At 38.5% G+C, this 26,772-nt stretch overlaps 1 protein-coding gene across 7 annotated transcripts in view; it reads left to right on the top strand.

Annotated features, from left to right (window-relative positions):
* Positions 1 to 26,772, top strand: part of LOC101485985 (voltage-gated potassium channel KCNC1) — a 55,161-nt gene that overhangs the window by 23,126 nt on the left and 5,263 nt on the right. Inside the window, exons 3-7 of one of the 7 annotated variants that reach the window (XM_076887428.1) lie at positions 7,716 to 8,697; positions 10,344 to 10,538; positions 11,506 to 11,634; positions 12,422 to 12,442; positions 19,837 to 19,866. In XM_076887428.1, coding sequence (XP_076743543.1) covers positions 7,716 to 8,697; positions 10,344 to 10,538; positions 11,506 to 11,627 — 1,299 coding nt within the window. In that variant the 3' untranslated portion in view covers positions 11,628 to 11,634; positions 12,422 to 12,442; positions 19,837 to 19,866. Of the gene's footprint in view, positions 1 to 7,715; positions 8,698 to 10,343; positions 10,539 to 11,505; positions 11,635 to 12,421; positions 12,443 to 16,173; positions 16,215 to 19,836; positions 26,683 to 26,772 lie in introns of those variants that run through there. The other 6 variants (XR_013099854.1, XM_076887429.1, XM_076887427.1 and 3 more) reach the window with 6 other exon arrangements.

Below are 26,772 nucleotides of genomic sequence, written 5' to 3'. Positions count from 1 at the left end.
AGATTACAACCACATTACAACTACAAGCAACTCTAGCTGGGTGCAGAATATATATGTACACATGTAATGCACAATGAACGGTGTAATGTGCAATTAACTTAAACAAACTTAAAAAATACCTTTTCTCAACTTACTCTGTTTTTTCTGTAAGTCAGCCAATGCCTCTCATTAAGAGCAGTCCGACTATGTGCCAGCTCAGCAGGTGTTAAAGGTTTTGGCACGGTGAATCAAAAATATACAGCGCCTCTGAATTTTATTACATCAAGTATCGTTTTAAAACTGTTCCAGATTAAATTATAACACCCAAAATATCAGTTTAAATTCCCCCTTGTATTAATTTAGTCATTTATAAGTTAAAAATAACAGCTGAAGAGTTGATGTGCCAGCATTACAGGTACAGTTGCAATGGTTTTAGGCAGGTGTGAAAAATGCTGTAAACAAAAGAATGATTTCAGAATTATAAATGATTGTTTATTGGCCCTAAATGTATTCTGCAGCAGGACAATGACCCCAAACACAGAGCGAAAGTCAGTATGAACTATCTTCAGCGTAAAGAAGAACAAGAAGTACTGGAAGTGATGGTAGGGCCCCCACAGAGCCCTGATCTCAATATCATCAAATGTGTCTGGGATTATATGAAGAGACAGAAGGATGTGAGGAAGTCTACATCCAAAGTTTGGAACAACCTACCGGCCGAGTTCCTTCACAAACTGTGTGCAAGTGTAGCTAGAAGAATTGATGCTATTTTCTGTTTTGAAGGCAAAGGTGGTCACACCAAATATTGATTTGATTTAGATTTCTCTTTTGTTCATTCACTGCATTTTGTTGATTGATGAAAACAGATGATTAACGCTTTCGTTTTCGTTTTGTTTTGTTTTCCCTTTGTGTTGAGTTAACTGGAGGTATTTTGTTTTGTTTTTTTTGGTTAAAAGAAAATGTTATTTAGTGTAAACAGAAGTGATTCTTGCAGCTGGAATCAAATCAGCTTTTAGATGTGTGTGTTTGAATAATCTAAACAGATCTGCTCTGTTTAAGACAAAATTCTGCAACAAATCAAGCTCGTGAACAGTGCGCTCAGCTACATTTGGTTTAGCAGAAATATTATTTTCACTGTATTAAATTCGTGAGCTGAGCTCACTGTCAGATCGGCTCAAACAAAGTTGTTTAACTTTCATATTTTGGTGCTAATATGTGAGTAGATAAAAATTGGCCTTTTTTAAAATGATGTATAAAAGCTTAAGGTGTGTGCATCTACTGTGTCTGAGCCCACATAATTATGTTATATATAGGTATATGAGGTACGTGAAGGAGAAAAACAACAACATAAAGACTGAATTCAAAAGTGAAAAGAGATTAAAACACCCACTGGACACTTTATTAGGTACACTTTGCTTCGTATTGGGTTGGACCCTCCATAACTTTTCCTCCATAACTGCCTTAATTCTTCATGGCATAGATTCAACGAGGTGCTGAAAACATTCCTCACAGATTTTGATACGTATTGATACGACACCATCACAAAGTTGCTGCAGTTTTGTTGACTGCATTTCCATAATGAGGATCTAGATGCTCTACTGAGTGAGATCTGGTGACTATCTTGTTCAAGAAACCAGTTTGCATCATGGCACAATTTCTTGCTGGAAGCAGCAATCAGAACATTGTACACTTTTAACCATCTCCATAAAGGTCTGGACATGGGCAGCAACAACACTCACTCAAAGTGTGCTAAGAAAATATCTGCCACAACACCACACCATACTGGCCTGAACTGTTGATACCAGGCAAGATGGATCCAGCTTACACCACATTCTGACTCTACCACGCGAACGATGTCACAGACCTCAAAACCCATCTGACCAGAGGAAATGTTTCTTCTGCTTACCAGTTTTGGTAAGACCCTTCAAATTATATTCAAATTATATTCTCAGTTTCCTGTTCTTAGCTCACAGCTGTAGCCCAGCTGTAATCTTCTGCACACCTTGATTGTAACAAGTGGTTGTTTAAGTTACTGTTGTCTTCCTATCATTCTCCTCTGACCTCTGGCATCAACAAGGCATTTTTGAGAGATGCTGCTCACTGGATGTTTTCTCTTTTTCAGACCATTCTCTTTAAACCCTCGAGATGGTTGTGCAAGTGAATCTCAGTAGATCAACAGTTTCTGAAATGCTCAGACAGCCTCTCTGGCACCAACAACCTTACCATGTTCAAAGTCACTTAAATCTCCTTTCTTTCCCATTCTGATGCTCGATTTGAACTTCAGGAGGTTAAAAAATGCATTGATTTACTGCCATTTGAATCAGAATCAGAATCAGAATACTTTATTGATCCCTGGGGGAAATTATTTTTTGTTACAGTGCTCCATTTTAAACCAACATTAAGACAAGACAGACAATACGCTAACTAAGAATAGTACAATATATACATATATATACATACATACATACATAAGTCACTTATAAATAAATATTTGGAAAATAAACATGTGTAGCTGTAGCAGTAAACAGTGTGTTAAGTGGATGCGTTGTACAGGGAGATGGCCACAGGCAGGAATGATTTCCTGTGTCGTTCAGTGGTGCTTTTCGGTAATCTCAGTCTCTCACTGAACGAGCTCCTGTGACTGACCAGCATGTCATGGAGTGGGTGGGAGGTGTTATCCAACATTGTCTTTATCTTGGACAGCATCCGCCTCTCCGACACCACCTTGAGGGAGTCCAGCTCCATCCCCACAACATTGCTGGCCTTACGGATCAGTTTATTAAGTCTGTTGGCATCTGCGACCCTCAGCCTGCTCCCCCAGCATGCAACAGCATAGAGGATCGCACTGGCCACCACAGACTCATAGAAAATCCTCAGCATTTTCTGGCAGATGTTGAAGGACCTCAGTCGCCTCAAAAAATAGAGACGACTCTGGCCCTTCCTGTAAAGTGCTGTGGTGTTTTTAGCCCAGTCCAGTTTATTGTCAATGTGTACTCCAAGGTATTTATAGTCCTCCACAATGTCAACACTGACCCCCTGGATTGAAACAGGGGTCAAGTGTTTCCTGGGCTTCCTGAAGTCCACGATCAGTTCCTTGGTCTTTGCCACGTTGAGCTGCAGATGATTCTGCTCACACCACGTGACAAAGGAGTCGACCACAGCCCGGTACTCTGTTTCATCATCCCTGCTGATGCATCCAACCACCGCAGAGTCATCAGAAAACTTCTGAAGATGGCAGGTCTCTGTGCAGTGGCTGAAGTCTGTGGTGTAGAGGGTGAAGAGGAAGGGGGAGAGGACAGTCCCCTGTGGTGCCCCTGTGTTGCTGATCACCTTGTCAGACACACACTGTGGGAGACGTACATATTGTGGTCTTCCTGTCAGGTAATCAACAATCCAGGACACCAGAGAAGCATCCACCTGCATCGCTGCTAACTTATCACCCAGGAGGGTCGGCCTGATGGTGTTGAAAGCACTGGAAAAGTCAAAAAACATGACCCTCACAGTGCTCGCCGGCTGGTCCAGATGGGTGTAGACACGATTGAGCAGGTAGATGATGGCGTCCTCTGTTCCGAGACGAGGCTGATAAGCGAACTGAAGGGGATCCAGGTGTGGTCTTACTATGGGTCGCAGCTGGTCCAGGATGAGCCTTTCCAGGGTCTTCATGATGTGGGAGGTCAGTGCCACGGGCCTGTAATCCTGGGGGCCACTGGGACGAGGCGTCTTTGGTACAGGGACGAGGCATGATGTCTTCCACATCACCGGGACCCTCTGCATTTGATTGGCTCATTAGATATTTACATTAACAAATAGCTGAACATATGTACCTAATGAAGTGGCTGGTAGTGTAGATTCTACCACTTTTGTGCTAGAACGATTAGATGGACGTATTTGACATTCAGACATTCACCTAATCCAGCTTTGTGTGAGATTCAGTAATATAAACTAGCTTTATGCATAAGTTCTGAGCAGCTTTGAAATCACTTGTATGGAATAACATGTTGGAAAAAGACACAGAGCTCCATCTGTCCCTCCGTTTGACAGAAGTTGCTAAGGCCTGTCATTTATTATTAGCCTTCAGTCTCTTGTTAGGTTTGCTTCTTTTTCTTTGGCTCCTCGCTCTTCCTCTCACCATCATTTCCGTCATACTTTTTGTTCTCTTGCTTGTCATTGCAAAAGTTTTCTTTTCATCACACAGTCACATCACATTAACATCATCAGAACAATGAGCAAATCTTGCCTCGGTCACATCTCTGAGTTTTGTTAACCGTTTTGGCATTCGTCCATCCCTCTCACCTTGCTCGTATTACTCTATGTCCTTGCTTCTGGACTGCTTCAGCTTTTTCCTTTGTGCTTCTCCACGCATGGATCCGCATCGTCTGGTCTCCCTCCCACTTGTCCACCCCCTCCTGTGTCTCCACCTGTGTAACCTACATAAACGATACAGTGTTATTACGGTTTTGCCACAAGTTTCTTTTTGCAGTCTCTTGTGTATGTGTTAGCTCGTACATGCGCAAAGGACAACATGGAAAAGCTCACTTTGAAGACAAGATCTCACACTTTTTTCCCAGTCTCTGCATCCTCATGCTTTCTACAGTTGCCCATGCTTATCATCTACTCAGTTATTAACTATTATTATAATCCTTGCATCAGTAATGTCTGACGTCGTAAAGAATAAAAAGAACAGTAGAAACAAAAACAAACAAAAAATGAGCACAACACTTCAGGGTGAAACTCTCTTCGTTGTTGTGATTTGTACTTGTGAAGACTTTCTGGTGCTCGGCCAATAAGGGAACATCCTGTGCTGGTCCCACTGGTACTATCCCGCTTCACTGGGACGGGAGGGTGGGGGTTGATACCGGGGGTGGGGGAGTGTAGAGGGTGTTTGAGAACCTCAGTGTGTGTGTATGTGTGTGCTTTCATGATACAGAGGAGGAGAGTACTGCAGCAATCTGAGAAAGTAGGTCAGACACCAACTAGTGAGAAACATAGCAGAGGAAAAAAAGAGGTAGAGAGTAGAGATGGAAAAGAGAGGGGAAAAAAGAAAGAGCATAGATGGTAGAGGAGAAGGAGAGCGGGAGGGAAAACAGACCAGAAAGGACAGCAGATACTGCAAGAATGACAGACCAAAGCAAAAGAGAAAAACAGGAGCAAATCTAATGATATACATTACCAAAGTATTTGGGCTGCAAAGAGGTAGCCTGTAAAAAAAAAAATGCAATTACACTTTCTTGATTCATTGAGCCAACATTAAACAACATAAAACAACATTACAACCAACGAATGGTTGAAACAATCAAAAAAGAATTACAGGATGGACACCAACTTACTGATTTTCCTGGAAGGTCACGTCTTTGGCTAAATGCTCGTTGGCTAATGTCCTCAATAAATACAACCGCTCACAGTATTAAGCCTTCTGCCCAGTCTGTTTCTGTCATGAAGGCACTTAGAGAAAATATGTGTAGGCTCTCATCCAATTTCCAACCCAAAGAAAAGGGATGGTGGGGGGGAAGGAGACCTTTCAAGAAACATAAGTGGCACTGGTTGCTCTTTTTGCCCAGTTATAAAGCCTCTTCTTATAAACATTTTGCTCTTGATATTACATAAGTGCATAATGCCAAAAATACAGGCTGGCACTCACAATATGCTGAGGGCACTCATGGTTCTTATATATATGGACTCCACTCAAGTATGAATTACCTTTCTCTTTTGCTCCTCGGGCCATGGTTGTGTTTTATTATTTATTTGGTAATGCACAAAGTATACTGCATCTATAAATACACTGCAGGGCTTAGGAATGGACCACAATGGGGAAAGACTGTGCAGCAGCCGCTCGCACACTGGTGTCATCACACTACTGTCATTGATTCGCTGACAACTGAACAAGTTACAGTGAAGGGAAAAGATTGGCTTCATATAGTAAACTGCAGATCACGCAGATGAGCTAGAAACAAACTGGAAAACAGAGATGTCTGAAGCGGGACAGTGTGATGATTTAAATTGGCTTGTTTTTCTTTCTGTCAAGGAAAGCTGCAGAGATTTCTGAAGTGAACAGGCAAACCCATGGGATGCAAAATATTGTAGTATATAGAAAGGACCCAGGTTGTGGAAAGATAAGCAATACATTTCTCACAAGAGGTTCACAATAACAACATAATAAATCAACAAAAAAGCATGGGAGTTAGTGTGAGTTGTTAGTTTTAATAGGCCAAATGCAACCATAGCATTAAGAATATGAACACCAAGTATTAAGTATTGAAAAGACTCGTCAAAATATCCAATTTAAAGAAACACACACAAGTAGGCCAAATGATATGACTGTGTGAAGGGTAATGTTACCTTAAAGCATCTGCATGATATTTAAATGAGTAGTGAGGTTAATGAAATCTTCATAACAATGGGATTCCAAACAGTACTGTAAAAAACTAACTAAATACACCCAGTGATTGTTTTGGCTAATTTGCAGCGCGACCTTTATCAGGAAAAACTTTAATTAATTAATTGTTTTCTGTGTGTCTCTCACGTCACTGTGAGGAAATTTTGGCCACTCTTCCTTTTATTTTTTTACAGCTCTTTTAAGGTTTCATCACATCATTTCAGTCAGTTTGAGCTCCAGACTTTGGGACGTTGCAACAGATTTGTTGCTGTGTTTGGGGTCACTGTTACATTGTAAAGCCAAGTTTTAGCTGATGGACGAAATGGCCTCGCATTTGACATTTAATAGTTTGGCACATAGATTGGCTCACTGGCTGCAAGCTGCCCAGGTCCCGTGGCTGCAAAACACTTGGCATGAAGTGTTTTTGGTGATGTGTTTGGTTTTCTGCAAATGCGGTGCTGTCTATTTAACCAAACTGTCTTTGGTCTTGTCTGTCTGTAGTTTATTTAGATGCAACTTTGCAAATCTAAATCATGTTGCCAAGTTCTTTTTAGACAGTATTTCTCTTATCAACCCTTTCAAATAAGCCACACCTATTAGTCTTTTTTTCATTGCACCTTCATGAATTTTAAACTTTAACATGCACAGTTGGATTTTGGGGGGAATTTGCTGGGATGTCCACAACTAGGAAGATGGTGACATTGTGTTAACACACACTTGAATGCTCTAGACTGGGAAACTGCCAAAGCCTCTGGTTTTATAGAGGTGCTCACACTTGCTAATGATCAGTTATTTGGGTCAATTTGATTATCAGCACTGGCTGCTAATTACTAAGTAAGGCGTTCTTAGTTTCTTTGCATAGAGCTGAATAAAGTCCTGTGAAAACTTCCTTCTCCACATGAGTGTAATATGGCAGACATATTTTCAGTTATTTATTTTATCCCTTCTGATTATAAGTTCTATTTGTGGACTACATGCTTCTGAAATATTTTTATAGCTTTCTGCACACTTTTTGTTTTCTGGCTAAGATGTGGTAATTAGTTGGAATATGTAGGATACACACTGACATATTAAGACATTTTTAAATATTGAGTTGAGTATTAACTGATAGTATACTATTTAAGGGTATAAGTGTTATACATTCACTGGTTGTTAAATTTAATTTAATGTAATTAAATTGAATGAATAATTAATGCATTTACTTTTGCGGTTGGCTTGAGGTTTTATACTGTTAAAATGCTGACATTTTCTCTGATGTTCTTTGCCTCGCTGGATTTTCATAATTTGACTTTTTTCTTTTGCTCTTTCTCTGATTTCTCTTCCTACATTAACTCTTTTTATTGACCCTTTTCTTCATTCTTTTCAGTATGTGGCTTTTATCTCCCTATTCTTCATCCTCATCTCCATATCCACGTTCTGCATGGAGACGCACGAGGCCTTCAACACCATCCTCAACAAGACAGAGAACGTCACAGTGGGCAACATGACTCGTGAGGAGATCGTTTATGAGGTGGTGACTGACAGCTGGCTGACATATGTGGAAGGTGTGTGTGTCATTTGGTTCACCATTGAGGTCCTGCTTCGAGTCACCTTCTGCCCTGACAAGTTTGAATTCTTCAAAAGCACCCTCAACATCATCGATTTTGTTGCCATCCTGCCCTTCTATCTGGAGGTTGGTCTGAGTGGGCTGTCCTCCAAAGCTGCCAAGGATGTCCTGGGGTTCCTGCGTGTTGTCCGATTTGTTCGTATCCTCCGAATCTTCAAGCTGACTCGCCACTTCGTAGGTCTCCGTGTCCTTGGCCACACCCTGCGTGCCAGTACCAATGAATTCCTCCTGCTCATCATCTTCTTAGCTCTTGGTGTCCTCATCTTTGCCACTATGATCTACTATGCTGAACGAATTGGTGCAGACCCAGATGACCCAACAGCCAGTGCCCATACCAACTTCAAGAACATCCCCATTGGATTTTGGTGGGCGGTTGTGACCATGACCACGCTGGGTTATGGAGATATGTACCCGGAGACATGGTCAGGGATGCTGGTGGGTGCGCTGTGTGCCTTGGCTGGTGTGCTAACCATTGCTATGCCTGTACCTGTCATTGTCAACAACTTCGGCATGTACTACTCTCTGGCTATGGCCAAACAAAAGCTTCCCAAAAAGAAGAACAAACATATCCCCCGAGCGCCACAACCAGGGTCCCCCAACTACTGCAAGCCAGATGCCTTGGCGATGGCTACTGCATCACCACAAAGAATCTTGGGAAATGTCTTAGGAGGAGTGATGGGGTCTGGAGGAATAGGAGGTGACTGTCCTCTTGCCCAAGAAGAAATTATAGAGATCAACAGAGGTGAGTGTTTGTTGTTGTTTTTTAATGCTGCTTATGTTTATCATGAGAACATATGCAATCTGTTTTACTGTTGAAAATATAGAAATGAATAAATTGTGTATGTTCAAGATAAAATTCAAGTTTCACTATGTTGTTTACCACTTTAAGCAATCTAAAACGAACTTGCATGATTGTAATCAATATGACAGTTTGCTCATGGTAGTTTGAAGCGTACAAAAGGATTTTAGACTTTTAACTGAGAATTAACTGAGTACCAAAGTGTCAAGAGAAAGAAGTGGAAGTACGATCAAGAAGAGATGCATAGCTGATTCTTGAGCCACCCTGGAGAAATTGCTGGCCCATCACAACTCATATGTAATTTATGATCAACTGGTAGGTTCACCGTTGCCTTAAGGCCTCCATCTGTCAGGGGGGAAAAAACAAACATTATGGAAGGAAAATGACCTCAATTATCTTTTAAAACAGCTTAATGCATCTCAACTTTGAGCTGACTTCCCGAATTGAGGAAAGTCAGCCCACATATTATCTCTCTGGCATTAACAGTGAAATCAGGAGGCGAAGTAATGTGGCTCTTGGCGCGCTTTTTACATGCTGCAGCATCAGGCGTCAGTCATATGCCACAATAATGCACCTTAAATGCATTACTCCAATGGCCTGATCATTAGTGAGTCAGAAAACATTTCTTCAGTGCTTTTACTACATCTTGTCTGCTTGGCTTTTTTCCAGGTATTTGTGGGCGGTGTCTTTTCTTTCTTCTTTTTTTTCTTTTTTCCTTGTTTTTATTAGCAAGTTGTATCAGTCAAACTTTTGATAGCAGACTCCAGACTCGGAAAGTACAATCAAGTAAAAATTTCATTATATGCAAAGCTTGTCTACTAACATGTCTTTGCATGACTCATAGTTCCATATCATTCATATTAATCTTGGTGAGGCCCTCAGCTCATTCACTGCGTAGAACAAGACATTTTCTTCTGGTTGGCTTCCCCTTACAAACAGAAGGATTGACCAGAACATGCTTTATTTTCCTACATTAGAGTAGGACACATTAATTGAATTTTATTAATGCCAGATATATTGTAACATAAAGACCCTATAATGTTAGAAATGACCCCAACAATCAGATGACCCCTTATGAGCAAACACTTGGTGGCAGTGGGAAGGAAAAACCTTTTTTTAACAAGAAGAAACCTCTGGCAGAACCACGTTTAGGGAAGGAAAGCCATCTGCCAACATTAAAGCCTCTCTTTCGATTGGACTCTACTCGGTTTATAGGGTTTTCCATTAGGTAGTATTATCTGGTACCAAGTACTTTGTTAGCCAGGGTTCCAAGCGAGCTTCATCAAGCTTAAAATGTGACGTCGACAGCCTGCGTTCCACTGATTGGCCAGGTAGTGACGGCTCAGGCTGGGTCATGAGAGCGACTCCTTCACAAAAATCAAACAGAGCAAATTTTGAACAAGAGAAATGGTTACAAACAAACCAACACTGGTTTGGTCTTAACCAGAGTCAAGTCGAGTCAAGTACAGCCGAGTAGGCGGAAAAGAGGAATTAGATATGAAATTGTTTTTTGAGTTAAAAAAGATGTTTAATTTTGTAGCACAATGATTCTTCTTTGGGTGTTTTTCACTTTCCTTTGCCTCAACTAGATTCTAAGCAGAATGGTGACGCAGCCTCAGCCGCCTTGGCTAATGAGGACTGCCCCACCATCGACCAGGTGCTGAGCCCGGATGAGAGGAGTCCTATTGGGCGAGGCCCCACTCGGGAACGCTACCAGCAGGACAGAGCCTGCTTCCTTCTTAATACCAGGGAATTCCGTGCCACAGATGGGAATGTGCGGAAAGGTATGTTTCACACCAGGAGACGGATATGCAAAACATGCACATCTTATGTAAACAGATCCACACAGCAAGATGTTTGGCACAGTATGATGTAAACATACATTATATATTATATAAGTGCAGAGGCAGCCAATGCAGATAAACTACATATAGGTCATTATACGTTTTGAATGTCACATTCAAACATGCAGGAAAGATGCGCTGGATGGGACAGCACACTATAAACTGAGTTAGGAGACTTCAGTCACAGCTAGCAACAAAACATCCATACATCTACAGTCGTGCATTTACCACACATGCATACACACCAAGTTCTTCTGCTCTGCTCTGTTTGTTTCCATCTCTTCACATTCGTGTTGTCTGTGTTTCCATCACCGCTTGGTATCACATTTTATTTCTTCTGTCGGACAAGAATCTCTGTCCCTCTACCTCTCTCCTTTTCCTTTTTCTTCACAATGCCTCAGCCATTCATATCTTCCATCTTTCCACGGTGTCTGTGAACTTTGTTCTGTGTCCCATAATGTCACATTTATTCATGCTCAAAAACGATCTCTTTCTCTGTCTTCTGGACTCAGACAGTTGACCATGCATTAATTTACTTCTCGTCACTTCTGTTTCTCCCTGTCTGTTTCTCTCTTTCTCTCTCTCCTGCCTTGTGTTGTCCTTTTTATTTACTTTTCCCTCGACCCCTTGACCACTTACCCTCCCAAACTTGCCCCACATCTACCCTCCTGTCCCCGCTCTTTCCCTTTTGAAATCCACGCCCTCATTTCACCCCTTCTTTTCCTTTGTGCTCCACCATAACGCCTTCCCTTTTCGTTGCCCCATGTCCATTATCTTCATGCTCATGATAACCCAACACCTCATTTACTACTGCAATCCAACTACCACCACTGCCACCAACCTGCACTGAAACACTCCCCCACACTCCCTCCAAACTTTCGACACCCCCCTGTTGACAACAAACTAGAGGCAGCAGCCCTGGCACCCAGCCCAGACTCCCCTCTGACTGAGGATTGGTATAAGATGGAGGGGTCTCTGTTACAGCAGGACCTCAATGCAAACTCCACATCTTCCTGGATCAAACCATAGACCAGAGGTAACACTAAAAAAAAAACAAAAAATTTTTTTAATAAAGGAGCTTGTATCCTGGAAACATCCAGAAAGTTTTAATCTGGCTGTCCTAGAGGTAGGATGTTTTTTAATTGCACAAACAGCAGTGTAGTGCCCACTTTAACACAGATGCAGCTGCACATGCTACGCATGACCTCAAAAGATATGCAGATACACCAAATGTTTTCACAGTGTTGTGTCTAAATGTTCAATGGAGTTTGTCCTTTGTGTCACCTGTAAGAAGACTTATCTGTGCCTGAACGCGTGGAATGATGCAAACATTTGAGCTCAGGTTAGGTAGCACTTCAGTGTGAATGTTAAGGTTTGGGTTGCAAAGGGTATTTCGGGGCTCACCTTGTGATTTCAGAGGTATTTCATACAATGAGTCCTAACCTCAGCCCAATGTTGTACTTATTATTATAACTTTGTGAATGACAATCTCAATGAACACTGTACAAGATGTAATAAAAAAGAAAAGAAAAGAAAAAATCTGGAGAGAAAATGTGAAAATTTCGCTGTGATATACACTCAGTAATTACTTGTTTGTCTGTGTGAGAGCTTAAAACCTGCATACAGTCATGAGAGTGCAAGAGCGCATCCATGCGGGTATGCACATGTGCAAATAACACCCAGAAGCTCAAATGAAAAATAACCCCGTTGTTGTGTCCTGTGTCAATAACTAATAAAGCAAGACACTGAAGAAGAACCAATGGGAACAGCGGGTCATGTTGTTGTCTGATGTGCCTCTGTGTTGTTGTTGTCTCTCTCTTCAGGTTGTGTCATATCACGCGTGTGTATGTGCGCTTTTTTCATTCTTACATGTTATACACTGTGTCTCTGTCCTCTCAATGCCGTCTGAGTGTTGTGTTTGTGTTTGTCGTGTGTGGCTTAATTTAGTTTTTTCCCTTCCTATTGTGTTTTACTCCCTACCCCACAGACCTCCACCTTGGCAAACAGAAGTGCACACTGCAATTTAAAAAAAACAATGTTTGACTATAAACAACACCTTTCTATTTACACCTGTATATATAATATGTACATGTACTCGTGCACTGGTTGTATGCACTAACAGTGGCATTTGTCCCTGCTACGCCGTGATGTGGCCACAAGGATTTGCAAAATTACATGTACATATGCACCATTTCTAATCAGCTGGTCTGCACTGATACTTTAACACATTGTGATTGCAGTGCTGGATATCACCTTTCCAAGGCCCAAGGTAACTGGGGTCACTGGAGCCATCTGTGTCAGGGGATATCACTTCGTGAAACATGGCATGCTTAACACTAGCAAACATTTTAAAGAATGCATTAATCAAAAAACAAACAAACAAAAAAATTGACCTACAAATCAGTTATAATACCAGAGTGCTAATTTACAAAATAAGCATGTAATGGATCTGAAATACTATCCCCTGACCGTATAACTGTGCTTTCAGTGCCTAGTGTAGTCCAAAGATTAGGACCTTTTGTATGAGTACTGTGGAAAAATCAGAAGGAACATAAGCTGCACTTGGTGACTGAAACACTTACCGGCCAGACAGAAAGACAAATGCTATGACAGAGTTGACCGAAAAAGCGGCTTCATGCTGTTTAAGGTAAGCGAGCCTCGAGCTGTCCGAGCCTTTCAGTTAGAGGTTGCTGACATCGCTGCAGTTTTTAATGGTTTTCTATATGTAATATAAAATCTAGGTGCTACAAAGATCCCTCTTTAAAACAAATCAGGAGTCCATTGAGCAAAACAAGTGCTTGGGTTATTAGGATGCTGTGTAGAGCTTGTAATTTGTAGGTAAGCGATGTATAAAAGTCTTTATTGTTTTAGTGTGTATTTTAATGTTGAGCCTTGTGCACTGGGGGAAGAGACTGTACTAAGTGCTTACAGTAAATACCAAATCAATTTGATCTGTTTCTTACTTTCTCTGACACTTGAGTCTCTAGTATCTGATAACAAGATTCCATGTCTATAAGCCCCGTGTTAGACAAATGACCTGGCCAAGGTGATGCCTACCTCTTTCCTATTGGGGGGAAAAAAGATAGTTATATAGGAGCATTCAAACTTATCTGACTAATCTGTTAAATTTGTGAATCAGAAGTTTTGAATATCAATTAAATGAACAAAAAGCACTGGGTTTATAACAGTTATGATAGTCCCTGCTCTCCACTTGTTTTTAAAGAGGGATTTCCTCCATGCTGACTAAAAATCATTCTTGTGTGCTTTATTTGTGATTTATTTTGTAGATATATGCATAAGGTGTTTTTGCCAACTTATTTTCTTAGCTTCTCAGATTCTTTTGTTGGATTGTTGGCCATTTGACTTCCTACGCACCCAGTGCCGTATGCATGGCTCACTAAGGTCAAACGGTCAATCACCCCCCTCTGATTGCTCACTCCAAATCACTCCTCCAGACCTTCTTCAAGGAGTTTATATTGGCTTCTGTCTCTCTCTTCCTCTGTCTCTCTTCTTCTCCACACTCTTTTCCTCTATATATGTATATGAGGTGTTTTTTTGTTCTGTTCTGTGTTTCTAACATGCTCTGTGCATCTGTATTACTGTGATGTGTTATCCAGCAGTTTGGTAAAAAAAAAAAAAGAAGTATTTATTTGAATGCTTTATTGTTTCGAGGTGTATGTGTGTGGATTGAGTTGATTTATGTTAATTTTAATTATATTTTGCTGTATTCTGTATTTTGTTTTGTTTTTCTCTTGATATTGTGTTTTGTACAAGTTCTTTTTGTTGTTTTGTGTTTTGTGACTTCCCTCGTGTTCTTCCTGTGATCCCCTTTGAGTTTCACCATCACCTGCGATCTGTCTTTTCTGAATCGGAGTGACAAACAAAACTGCCAACAAAACAGCGGAACAAATTAACAGAAAAGTGGTGCAAATCTCGCTGGTTAAAGGCATTCTCAAGAGCATATTTGGCCAAAACGTTCACTACTTATTAGCAAATCCGTACTTATCTGTGCTTTTTATGCATTCATGTTATTACGCTAATTATCATTAGTTTATATGTATGTATATATATATATATATATATATATATATATATATATATATATATATATATATATAAGAATGAGTCCAGTGTGCTCATTCTTAGATGAATTGGTTATTTGTTAATCAAAATAGAAAGTGACTCAGTAGTCACTCACAACAGGATGTGATTACCGAGGGTACAAAGTGATTTAAATGTGGCTGAGAGGACATTTTTGTTTTGGCCATTTGAAGTTCATACCAAGTAAATACAAAATGGGCTGCTGACAAAGCATAATGCAAGGCAATTAATGATTCCACATAAATTCACTAGTGGTATAAGATTTCTTAAACTTCATGTAATCAACTACAATGTATCAGTGATATCAGAGTATTTGCTGTTGTGTAAACTGTGCGGTTTTGGCCAAATAGTTGTCCAAATTACCTGAACATCGGACGTTACCGTGCACAAGGTGTTGGGTAATTGGTGTTAGATTTTTTAATACTTATTAGCAAATCCGCAGTAAATCTGCAGCATTTTCATGGAAGGATAATATAATTTATCTAGACTTTAAACAGATACGATGCTGAGGTTTACAGGGAAAAAAATGCTCTTCATTGACATTTCATCTGCTCCTTTTTTACCCCATTGTTTTATATTGTTAATTTTGACACAGATTAAAGTTAACTGTTGGCAGAAATATTTTTCCAGCCACCACAGACCTGTCTGTTGTTTCTGTCTGTGCTCGAGGTCATTACCAGAGCGACACGCTAACTCTAAAAGTAACTCCTAAAAGCCTTTTCCTATAACCCGTGTGAAAGTTTTTTATGTGGTAACACTTGTCAGTCCTCTCATGTGTTCTCTTTACAGTTGACACAGTATGTAAAACTCGCTCTACATTGCCATGCATGATCTGATATTTGTAACAGTACCACTGTGTGTGTCTTACTGTGTTCCCCCCATCACACTCTGCAAATATTCTCTCTGAGCCAGATTTTTACCGATACACATGTATGCACAGCGTATATTCACATATATGTACAAGAAGCAGGGACATAAAATATTAATTGGGTTCGACATGAACTGCATACGTCTGACCTACATACTACAAACTAAAGGATGTAGGATGCAGCTGGATGTTATATCTTCTCTAGAAGATATAGTAGGAGCTGTATGTAGTGTATGCACATATTGTGGCTTCAGTAAAGGTCATGACCAAATCAGTACATTTCATTATTGGTAACAGGAGATCATACGATCTTTAAACCATGTAAGAATGAACCAGTGTGTATGTGGCCATTCTTAGAAAAGAATCAAACAGTCAATGACGCTATAAACAGTGATTGAAAACAGGTTATTGCCTTCACACATGCATACAGTACTGTACAGTGTGTTTTTAAGGCTATTTTTTGAGTCAGTCTTAATTTCACATGATTATGTGCTTGGTAAACAGTCTGGCAACAATATTTGCAGTGCTGTCTCTGTTCCTCTGTGTCTTCCCTCGACATAGCCTTCTCCTTGTGTGATTAACACTCATTCTCCATCCCATCCCCAGGCCGCCACTGCAGTGCAAGTGTAACTAAAGTCTGACTCTAGGTAGGTACATACTCCCTCTATAGTGTAAATTAAGTGTGACTTTGGGCAGGAATTATGTCATCACTGAATACAGTGACAGCCAGACTCACCGTTTCCCTTGATAGAGAATCCCAGAGCACAAAACCACAGATGATTGTTGTTGTAAATGCAGCAGATAGCCCAGAGAGGAGGAGAGCAGACTGTGAGAGACTGCAGTGGCCGAGACATGATTAACTTATTTTATTTTCATTTCACAATATTTCTTCTTCTTGGATTTTTTTAAAACAAAGTCTGTGTGTGACAAAAGCAAACTATTGTCAGCTGAACAACCATCACAACCATGTTACCACCTGATCTCATTGCTCTCTATCACTTTCACCTTTCATATAATCAACAAATGGGAACTGCTTTTCTGTGTCTCAATTTCCATTTTTACCGATATGCCATTCGGCAAGTGTTACGAATCACATTAAAAAGCTTGATTGAAGAAATCAGTTTATTAAATGTCAGTGAGATCATATTAAAGCCAGAAATTAAGAAGACCACCATTACCAACTTTATTTGAATATACACTCACGGGCCACTTTATTAGGTACATCTTGCTAATACCGGGTGTGACCCCTTGCTGGTCGATTTTGATGATGACGATGATGATTTTATGATAGGATAACACAGTTGCTGGATATTTCTCTTGCACATCCATGGTGAAAATCTCCTTTTCTACAAAATCCCGAAGGTGCTCATTGTGATGCTGAAGAAACCACTTTGAGATTATTTGAGATTTGTGACATCCTGCTGGAAGCAGCCATCAGAATATTGGTACACTTCTGACCATGTTCATAAAGGGATGGACAACTAAATATCCCCAGCACCATTACACAACCAGCAGCTTGAACCATTCATGGGTTCATGCTGTTTACATCAAATTGTGACCCCATCATCCGAATGGAATCGAGACTCAGGTCAGACAATGTTTTTCCAGTACCCTGTTGTCCAGTTTTAGTGAGCCTGTGGCAATCATATCCTCAGTTTCCGGTTCTTAGCTGACAGGAATGGCACCCGTTTTATTCTTCTGCCACTGTAGTACATCAGCTTTCAGAGATGCTCTTCTGCATACCTCAGTTGTAGCAAGTGTTTATTGTCATCTTGAAGCAGTCTGATCATTGTCCTCTGGCATCAACGAGGCATTTTCACCCAGAGACATGCAGCTCAATAGATATTTTTGCAGTTTTGGACTGTTCTCCATGAACTCTAGAGGTGTTTGTGTGGGAAAATCCCAGTATAGCACCTTCTGAAATCAGACCAGCTTGGTGCTAAGTCACTGGCACCAACAACCATATCCTAAAAGCCTAAATAAACTGATTTGCTGACATGTGGTTGGCTAGTTAGATGCTTGCCATATTTAACAGTTGAAAAGGTGTACTTAATAAAGTGAGTGAGTGTATATAAAACATAGCTATTACGCGAGCACAGTGGAACACTTAGCATGCTGCATGGTGATCTTTAACAATATATAGAAAATACTGGAAGGAATTTGTGACTAAAATCAAAGAATCGACTTTTGTTAAAAGTTCTTATAAAGGATTATTTTTTGTGAACCCCCATAAATCATACGTCATATCTTCAGATATGCAGAGCATTAATCCAAATTAGAAGTTGTCTAATATTCAGCCTTTACTGTTTTTGTAAACCTTCACGATTATGACTATTCTGTTTCCCTTTTTAAAGAAAAGAAAACATCTTTTCTTACATGTGAATCTGAACAGTAAACTTAAAATCATGTTGGATTTCAAGCATACATTGTGCCATAAAAAGATCTTTGCTTGTTAGCTGTAGGAAAGGCACCTTCAGATTATTTCAATTTGACTATTTTAACTGTTAAACAATATTAAGAATAAATAAGCAGAGATGTTTGAGTTTTGATCTTCAACTCTCACTCTGAAAGCACACTATCAAGCGTTGTTCAGTTCCAACAACATACCAGGTTTGTTTATTTTTTCTCCTCCCGTCTTGTACTCAGTCAGCAGTCTTTCTATACATGGCTGCCACTTGATGTAAACTGACAGTTTGTCTTGATGCATTTGCGTGGTATGAGAAAAACGTTCCTCTAACTTAACTTGAGAATGAAGCAGCACCAGATTTGCCAGGCAGCTTTTCAAAAGTGTTTGTGGTATGTTACTCCAAAGATGACCAGTACAGTGACATATTAATGATGCAAATATGCATCATTAATATGTCACTGAGGTACCATCTGACGAAAGTGTTTGAGTAAAAAAAAAAAGAAATACTTTGATTTAAGGTTGGTTATCTAGAGTGGTAGAATCGGCCACTTTGACCCTGAATGTTGTCATATTTTTCCATTGCAACAGGAAGACACAAAGGGTGTCACACTGGATCAGTGGCTGTTCTTTGTTGTCTGACGCAGCCTTATGGTGGATGGAGTTTGACAAAAATTTACATCCATAACTTAAGTGTACAGAAACCACAAACTCTGCTCCAGCATCACAGTGTTAGAGCATTACATTCATTTCAGCTAACATGAGCATATTGCTAGTAAATGTATAAAACTCCACTCACTATAAGTCAGTCAGTCATTGTTAGAGCAGATAGCTGCTATCTAACAATGGGGCCTTTCACTACAGCTGATGCAACAACACTGTGATCACAACACAACCTTGTTTGTGGCTGCTTCCTACAAGAAGGGCTCAGTGTATGCATGAAGTGTTTTGGACCAAAAATACAGTGGGAAAGGAAACGTAGTCTTAGATGAATTGGTTATTTGTTAAGCTAAATGCAAAGTGTCACGCATTATAATTTAAGACCTTTAAATTACAAAGAAGTTCATTTAAAACGCTTTCCAGCTACAAAAGGACCTCTTTTGTAGCTGGAAAGCGTTTTAAATGAACTTCTTTGTTTCCCACTGTAATCAAAATAGAAAGTGACTCAGTAGTCACTCACAACAGGATGTGATTACCGAGGGTACAAAGTGATTTAAATGTGGCTGAGAGGACATTTTTGTTTTGGCCATTTGAAGTTTATACCAAGTTCATACCAAGTAAATACAAAATGGGCTGCTGACAAAGCATGATATGATTCCACATAAACTTCATGTGATCAACTACAATGTATCAGTGATATCAGAGTATTTGCTGTTGTGTAAACTGCGGTTTTGGCCAAATAGTTGTCCAAATTACCTGAACATCGGACGTTACCGTTCACAAGGTGTTGGGTAATTTATGCAATGGCCTGTTTATTGGTGTTAAATTTTTTAATATCTACAAATCTTTTGCGTTTATGTTTTTTGAGGAAAAAAAGGCATATCATAACTCGCATTTTCTTGTCTTGTCTGTCTTGTCTCTGTCTGTCTGTCCTTTATATGTCTTTATGATTTTCATTTAATATCCTTCATTTTCTTTTCTCTTCACTTTTGTGGTTCTTTTTTTAATTCCTACTTTTAACATCTTCAACCTCATGTTCATGTTTCAAAACTATGAAACCTTCATAAAAAACATTCTGCATATGGGAATTTTTCATATTATCTGTAAACATTTCACTGATTTTCTTTCCATTTATTCGCACATGACATAAAAAAAATACAAACAATTTATTAAACTGATTTATTATTATATTGATTGTCTTAAAGCAACCGGCTATGAAAAATCTCGCAGTCTTAATAACATATCGGGAATGACTGGGTCAGCACTGCGACTCGCTCCTATTACTAGCCCGCCTTTTGAGACCTATGAGGCTCCAGGACCTCTGCGGCGCTGTCGTTCCCCCATCCCCTCCATTTTGTAGCAGAAATTGTGTTAATGATTGGCTGATAAGAGATGCAGCAGATTAGCCATGGACCAATTACGTTGAAGCCTCCATTTGCATTGTACGCCATGCAAATACAATAGCAATAACATACAATGAACTCGAATGTAGAAAGAATGAGATCTTGTCTTGTGAATCAAATGGTTTATGAAGCATGTTAGGTGGAGTTAAATGCAAAATTTAGCTTTAAAGATAAGTGGTTATTTAAATAATTACAAGTAATGTAAAACTGATTGGGGCTGCTTAGTGAATAAAATAGTGCCATGCATCAAGAAGGTGTTATAAAAATGTGCTCAGTTACATTTTCAGATGAATATTTTTGCGAATTCTGGACCAAACTAACTTAGACTCCTAACACTCATACAGTGAAATAATCATGGAGCAAGATACATGATATGAACAAAATTACTGAGCCACATCTCTTAATCTTTGAATTCAGGTGTTTCACGTGTGCCATTGCCACAGCTGGATAAAATCCTTCACATTTTTTAAACAGTTTTTAAGACATTTTGCCTCTCATTCAACAGACTTTTTCCACTTCTAAAAAATGTAATTGGATGCCACCATTGCAATAAGTCAGTCAGTGAAAGGTCTTCCCTCCAAGATAGTCCATAATCAACTGTAAGTTGTTTTGTTGTAATGTGGCCACAAAGCAGGGTCACACATAAAGGTCAATAACCTCCACAGCTCCTCTGGTATTAACATCAGGACAAAAATGGTCAAGTCATAGTCAAGCAGCTCCAGTAAGTGTTATACGTAAGTGGCTTAGTACTTTTGTCCATATTGTGTAATTTAGTTTATTTAGCCAAAGACAAAGAAAAATATATAGATAATATAATAAATATATAGCGAGTGAACACAGCGCCGCGTAAGCATTCCACAATGTTGAAAAAAAAAACTTATCCTATGTAAGTCTCAATTAACACTCAATTCATTTTCATTATTGTGACGTCATTGGGCACTTTATGCTGATAGTTTACACAGCAAAGTTAGGGGATGTCAACAAAATCAGAAACAAATGAAAGTAATACGTGTTTTATTGTACCAAAAGAGCTATCTAATTCTGAGGGTGAACATGTCTCTTGAAAATAATAGTTCTTATATTGTATTGCTGTTAGGAGCCAATACATACGATCATTGTCTCGTTGTCTAATCCTTTGTTAGATGCTTGCACATTCACTTGATCCACTTGCTACTGTTGTTATTCTAGATGTCTAATATAGATAAGCCAATACTCATTAACAAAGAAAAGTATTGTTTCATTAGACACTTTAACTGATTTGAAAAAAAAATTAAGGCTTATGATTAACTTAAGAAAAAATAGCTTAAAAAATCAGATTTTATTGCTTTCCATATTTACTTCCCTGTAACGCTAATTTATTTCCCCAATTATTATATTGTTCCACTGGATTATTTTGCATTGCGTTGTAATATTCCTTCAAATGCACTATCATATAATCGCCACATAACAGCAAAATCTAAACCTTAAATCTACCCACATGTCAGCCAAATCTTTATACCAGTAAGGCAGACATTCACAAGGTCTTTTTTTAAGCTTTTTGATAACAAATTATAGTGAAGGGTGATATGTGAGAAATTTTACCATTCAAATATCTACATATAAGTGGGACTGCTTGGCTCAACGCATGCTAACTGGTTATTCTGAAATGGCCTTTGGCAAAGGAGCAAAATCTTCTGTTTTATGGTAGCAAATGACTGAGTTGGCCTTTGAAGTATAATCAGGACAGTGATATAAATGAAATATGCACTTGTAGGTCTAAAACGTTTTATAGAAATTTAAATGCAAAGTATTTATAAACAAGAAGATTAGAACAAATGTACAATGTCAGATATGGATTACTACTTAATTAACTATACAGTCAAATCAAATGCAAGCACTTTACTAACAATCATTGTTAATTTGCTCACTCTTGAAGCTTGTGTCTCGGCATCAGAAACAGATAATATTACAAAACAAGTATACAATGAAAACCTTGGACCACCTAATCAAACTTGCCTCTTCCTTTTTTCTAAATCTAATTAATTTCTTCCTCACCATTTATGCTTTGAAGGGTTTTTTGACATTTTCTTTAATAATTTCAAATAAACCATCATGTTTAGGTGGGCTGTCGCTATAATTTTACCTTCAGCAATCTCAATCAAAAGCAAAAAAGACAAAACAAAAAAAACGATTTAAAAATAGTGACACATTCACGAATGCAATAAACATGCAACATTACGTTAATGCTGGAAAACATGCTGTGCACATACATATGTAAATACACAGATATATTTTTAATCTAAAACACGCACAGACTTAGCAGGCAATCTCCTCATTATCATTGATTTAGCTATACCAGCTGTAAATGTACAAACGTTATTCAGATGACACGAGCCATTTTTCTTGTTTTATTTCAAGCCAGTATATAGACTTTTTGATGTCCAGGCTGTCATTTTAAATCGCTTTAGTTTTTTAATGATTTTGTATTTTTTTCATGAATACTGTGTATTTCATGGCAAGAAATGACATTTTAATGCCACTGGTTGTCTAAAATAACTATTAAAATAATACAATGTTGTAAATTGTTCATAGGATTCTTAACCAACAGGAACATAGACTGAAGAGAGCAAAAAATAAAAAATCAAAATGCTTCAGAACTAGTTTTTACAGACAATTGTAAAAGGAAAGTATTTCCATACTTGTTTTGAAGTCTTACTATCCACATGCTTCCAGACCCCTTATATTTGTGAACCTAGATATGCAGCGTTTACATGAAAGCTGTGACATCACTTGAATGTTTTCCTTGAATGATGTTTTAGTGTCTGCGTTAGGATAGAATTTGACATTCAGGCACTGTAAGAAGTAATGCTTGCCTGGCTTCATCCGTTGCTGGTTTTGAAGGCCATCGCATATATTTTCAGACCAAAGTAGCGTTAGGTTGATTCACTTCATGATTATGATGTCAGAAAATTACAACATTTTAGTGTTGTCTGAAAATATCCGAAACCGCATGCCGAGATTTAGTTCTCCTGTGAATGAAAGCATTTTTGATAGATACTTGATGTAAAATGTCAAACTGGACTTGTACAGTTAAGATAGGAAAACTCTGGGATAGGTTTTTCAATTAATTTATCCTACAGAGAAGTCTTTTGTGAAGTGAAATGAATCACTGATTGGTCTAGATCACATGCTCAAAGATGTTCTTAGTCCACACAAGCAAATCTTTTGGACTATAAGGTTTGCTCACATCGCTTCTCAGTGCTCGTTAAACCTTTTTTGTGCCCACTTACTGTACTGTATTATCATAGAATGTCTACGCAATCTATAAAATCCCCATTGTGGATGTTATAGTTTGCAGATGCTTTGACTTCGGATGTTATGCAACTTTGTGTAGAATGTAAATTTGTGTTACAGTAAAAGAACATGTCCATCCATCATTTACAATGTCTGCAGGGGATTGTTTTGCTTGAATGCTTTAACTGATTAACAGCGAATGAGGGGAGTACCACACCTCACACAACCTTATCCTAACATTAACACTACAAGAGTACTGCATTTGTTTATATTCAGTTTGTATTGCCTCTGAATCGACTGACTATATGTTTAGTAAAAAGAGAAACGAGTAGTTGTGGCAAATGCAAATAACCTAGAATCCTCCAAAGCACCCATTGTTTAAGTAAACGAAACAGGCAGTATGTTGTAAGTGCCTCTATGAGGCCCATGTAGGCTTAACTTAAAGTTAGATTTAACTAGCTAGACCTTTGATGTAATGCTCAATAGGTCAGTGGTTTTTACTAAATATGTACATATCTGTATCTACATATACATTAAAGCCAAAACCTATGTATGTATACCATATGAGGGGAGGGCAAGAAATTCCATAACCACTGATTCTGATCTCATATGCATGTAAAGTGATGTTTGGCTTTCCCTAAAAATCCTAAAAGTCCCATGCACAAACTTGGTTTCCAGTTATAAATACATACTTTTGAGGTATGTTTGCATTTTTTTTTTATTATCTTTTTCTTTACTGTTATCACATGATTAGGGTTTTTTTTTTTAAAATCTATGTAATTATCCAGTGACCTGTAATGATGGCTTGAAAGAAGGTTCAGAGTGTAAGTTCGGTATTTGCTTTGATAAGAACTGATTTGAGTACATGTGCTTTATGTTAATCGATATAAACGTACAATGAGTATGAATATTTCAGTGATCACGACTAATGTATCAAAAAACGTTTGATAAATGTGCAGCTTTGTGGGAAAATATGCAGGACTGTATTGTAAAAACCTTCTAGAAAGGAAGAGAATGAAGCTGAACTTTGTGCTTTGAGAAGGGTGGAAGTGAAACTGTGAATTCAGTTAAACGCCTGTGTGTGTCACTATTGTGCATAACAAGATAGTTAGACTAACTTGTAGTGGCCATTAAGAGGATGATGAGTGAATAAAATCTCAAAGTCTTGGACATAGCAGAATAAAACAAACAATGTCAATCCCCAACAGCGGAAAAATTAGTTAAACTGTTCCTCGAATTTGCCCTAGGGATCAGATTTATAACTAATATATAATATAACTAGTGGTGTATGCATTAAAATAATGCATACACCACCCTTTAAACAAATCAGGCAGTAATATTTACATTTGTAAAGTGCTGGAGCAATATAAGAACATAGGAATAATGTCAAAGACACCTGTATTTGCTATTTGTGTAATGTTAAAGATATTTCTTGTTGTTCTTTTTTACTTATGCTCTGTTTATAGCTTCGTAGCTATGTTGTGTGGAAATGAGTGAATAAGACAAAGGCACAGTCAGAACTGCATATTTTGTCCCCAAAACATCAGATCCTAAATGAGGCTGTCACAATGTCAGATTTTTCACAATAACAATATTATTGCAATATCTATCAAAATGAAAAAAGAAAACAAAGCAATAACGACGAATCTCATCCTCCTTCAACTTTGTGCGCTGTGTATTTTGTGTTTTTGTGTATTTTTGGGCAATACACAAAGTATGAGTCTAAGGCTGTGGAAGATGTCTGCAAACATAACTATACTAAATTGAGGAAAAAGATATTAAAGTGTAATTTATGACCAGACAAATAATATTGTTTTACTGTCCAATAGTGGCTAATTTATATATTTATATTCATACATAGGAACTCTCACTTGACAATAGGAGAGAGTCATATACAGTAATGGTTATATGTCTGCATTTAACACATGTAAAAAAAATACTTTATTGATATTAACAGAATTCAGTGACTTCACTTAATGTCTTGGTTAAATTAAGATGTACTGAGCAGTAATTGTAAGCTTGTGAGCTACATTTACTGCAAAAGTGACTTTTCCTAGTTACTGTGCTGTGTTTTTATTTTTTGGTTTGTTTGGGTTTTTTTTGTCTGGCACCTTTCTACTGGATACTGATAGAAGAAGGAAGTCAAATGAAGAGATGAAGGACCCACAGGAAGAGCTTATACAGCATCAACAATGGATAATTGTATTGTACATTAATGTTTGCTGGTGTGACCACAACAGAAGTGTTTTATTTCTTGAAAGATGTTTAATGGCATCACAAAATTTGCTAGATTTGTTAAATGAATGAACTTCATAGTGTGGTGTTGTTGACAAGCATTTTCTGGAATTAGTAGCTGTGTTTTCAAGTGTAGCTTAAGGGTAGGTGTTAAACCCCTGAAACTGTGTCTGGGAGTAATGCCACAATCTCACAATCTGAAGTCCAATAATACTTTTGTGGATGTGAAAACCTCCATGAATGGCATTCAGTATGTTTCTATGTGTCCATGTGTCAAAATGTCAAAAATGTCCTTTTCCGTGAAGTATACAAATCATTCAAATGAAAATGTTTGCACACACGCACTTACACAGACTAGTGAAGAACTGATTAGAGTTTCCCTAATCCTGCTCACTTTGAAATGTTCTGTGCTTTGAAATGTTCTGTGCATAACTCACTCATGTAACAATGACTGCTGTGTTCACTGAAAGTTGAAGTGCAAAGTTGGTCAGTTGGCTGGTAGCAAGTTTCATTCAGTCTATTGTTTGTTTTTTTAATAATGTCAGCTGTCATTTTTATCGTCACCAATACCTGAGTATAAATTATAAATGTGTGATTACAAAAAAGTACAGCAACTCTGCCCATAATAAGCAAAATCTATCCCAACTTAAATCTCACTTATCTCCTTGTGCAGCTCTGGACCACACCCAGCAGCGCTGTCATTTTAGTTTGCTTCCTATACGTCCACTTTGTACTTGCACTCTGCATCTGTGATTTCACCATAGACCCCAGAGTAATATATTCAGTGACTGCTAGAGAACTGTGGTGCGTGCCGCAATGACACAGTCTTCACTCACCACCCATCCTGTTTGCCATATTTGGCTCCTTGCGACATTGTTCCTTTGACACAACGGAGGGGATCCAGCTAACATCACAAATGCAGAATGCAATTTGTCAAAATGGGACTTTACAGGAATGTACTAAAAATAGCAACCTCTACACTCATGTTTTATGTGCAGAGTTGCAGAACTTAAGTTATATGCAAAGTTACTGTCTGTACATATCTATGAGACAGACTGGTTTTTTTGTAGCTTGTTGTAGATGTCATTACAGTTTAAATGTGTGAACCTCATTCTGACACTGTTAACCTGCAGTTTACAGGTAATAGCAATCCTTGATTATTTTCCTATTCTACATAATATTAACAGAATTAATAACCTGGATTACAAAAGTCCCTATTATTGACATTCA

Source organism: Maylandia zebra, linkage group LG8, assembly GCF_041146795.1.
Source record: "Maylandia zebra isolate NMK-2024a linkage group LG8, Mzebra_GT3a, whole genome shotgun sequence".
Taxonomy (NCBI): domain Eukaryota; kingdom Metazoa; phylum Chordata; class Actinopteri; order Cichliformes; family Cichlidae; genus Maylandia; species Maylandia zebra.
Note: the sequence above shows the minus strand (reverse complement) of the source record. Positions and strands in the feature narration are given on the sequence as shown.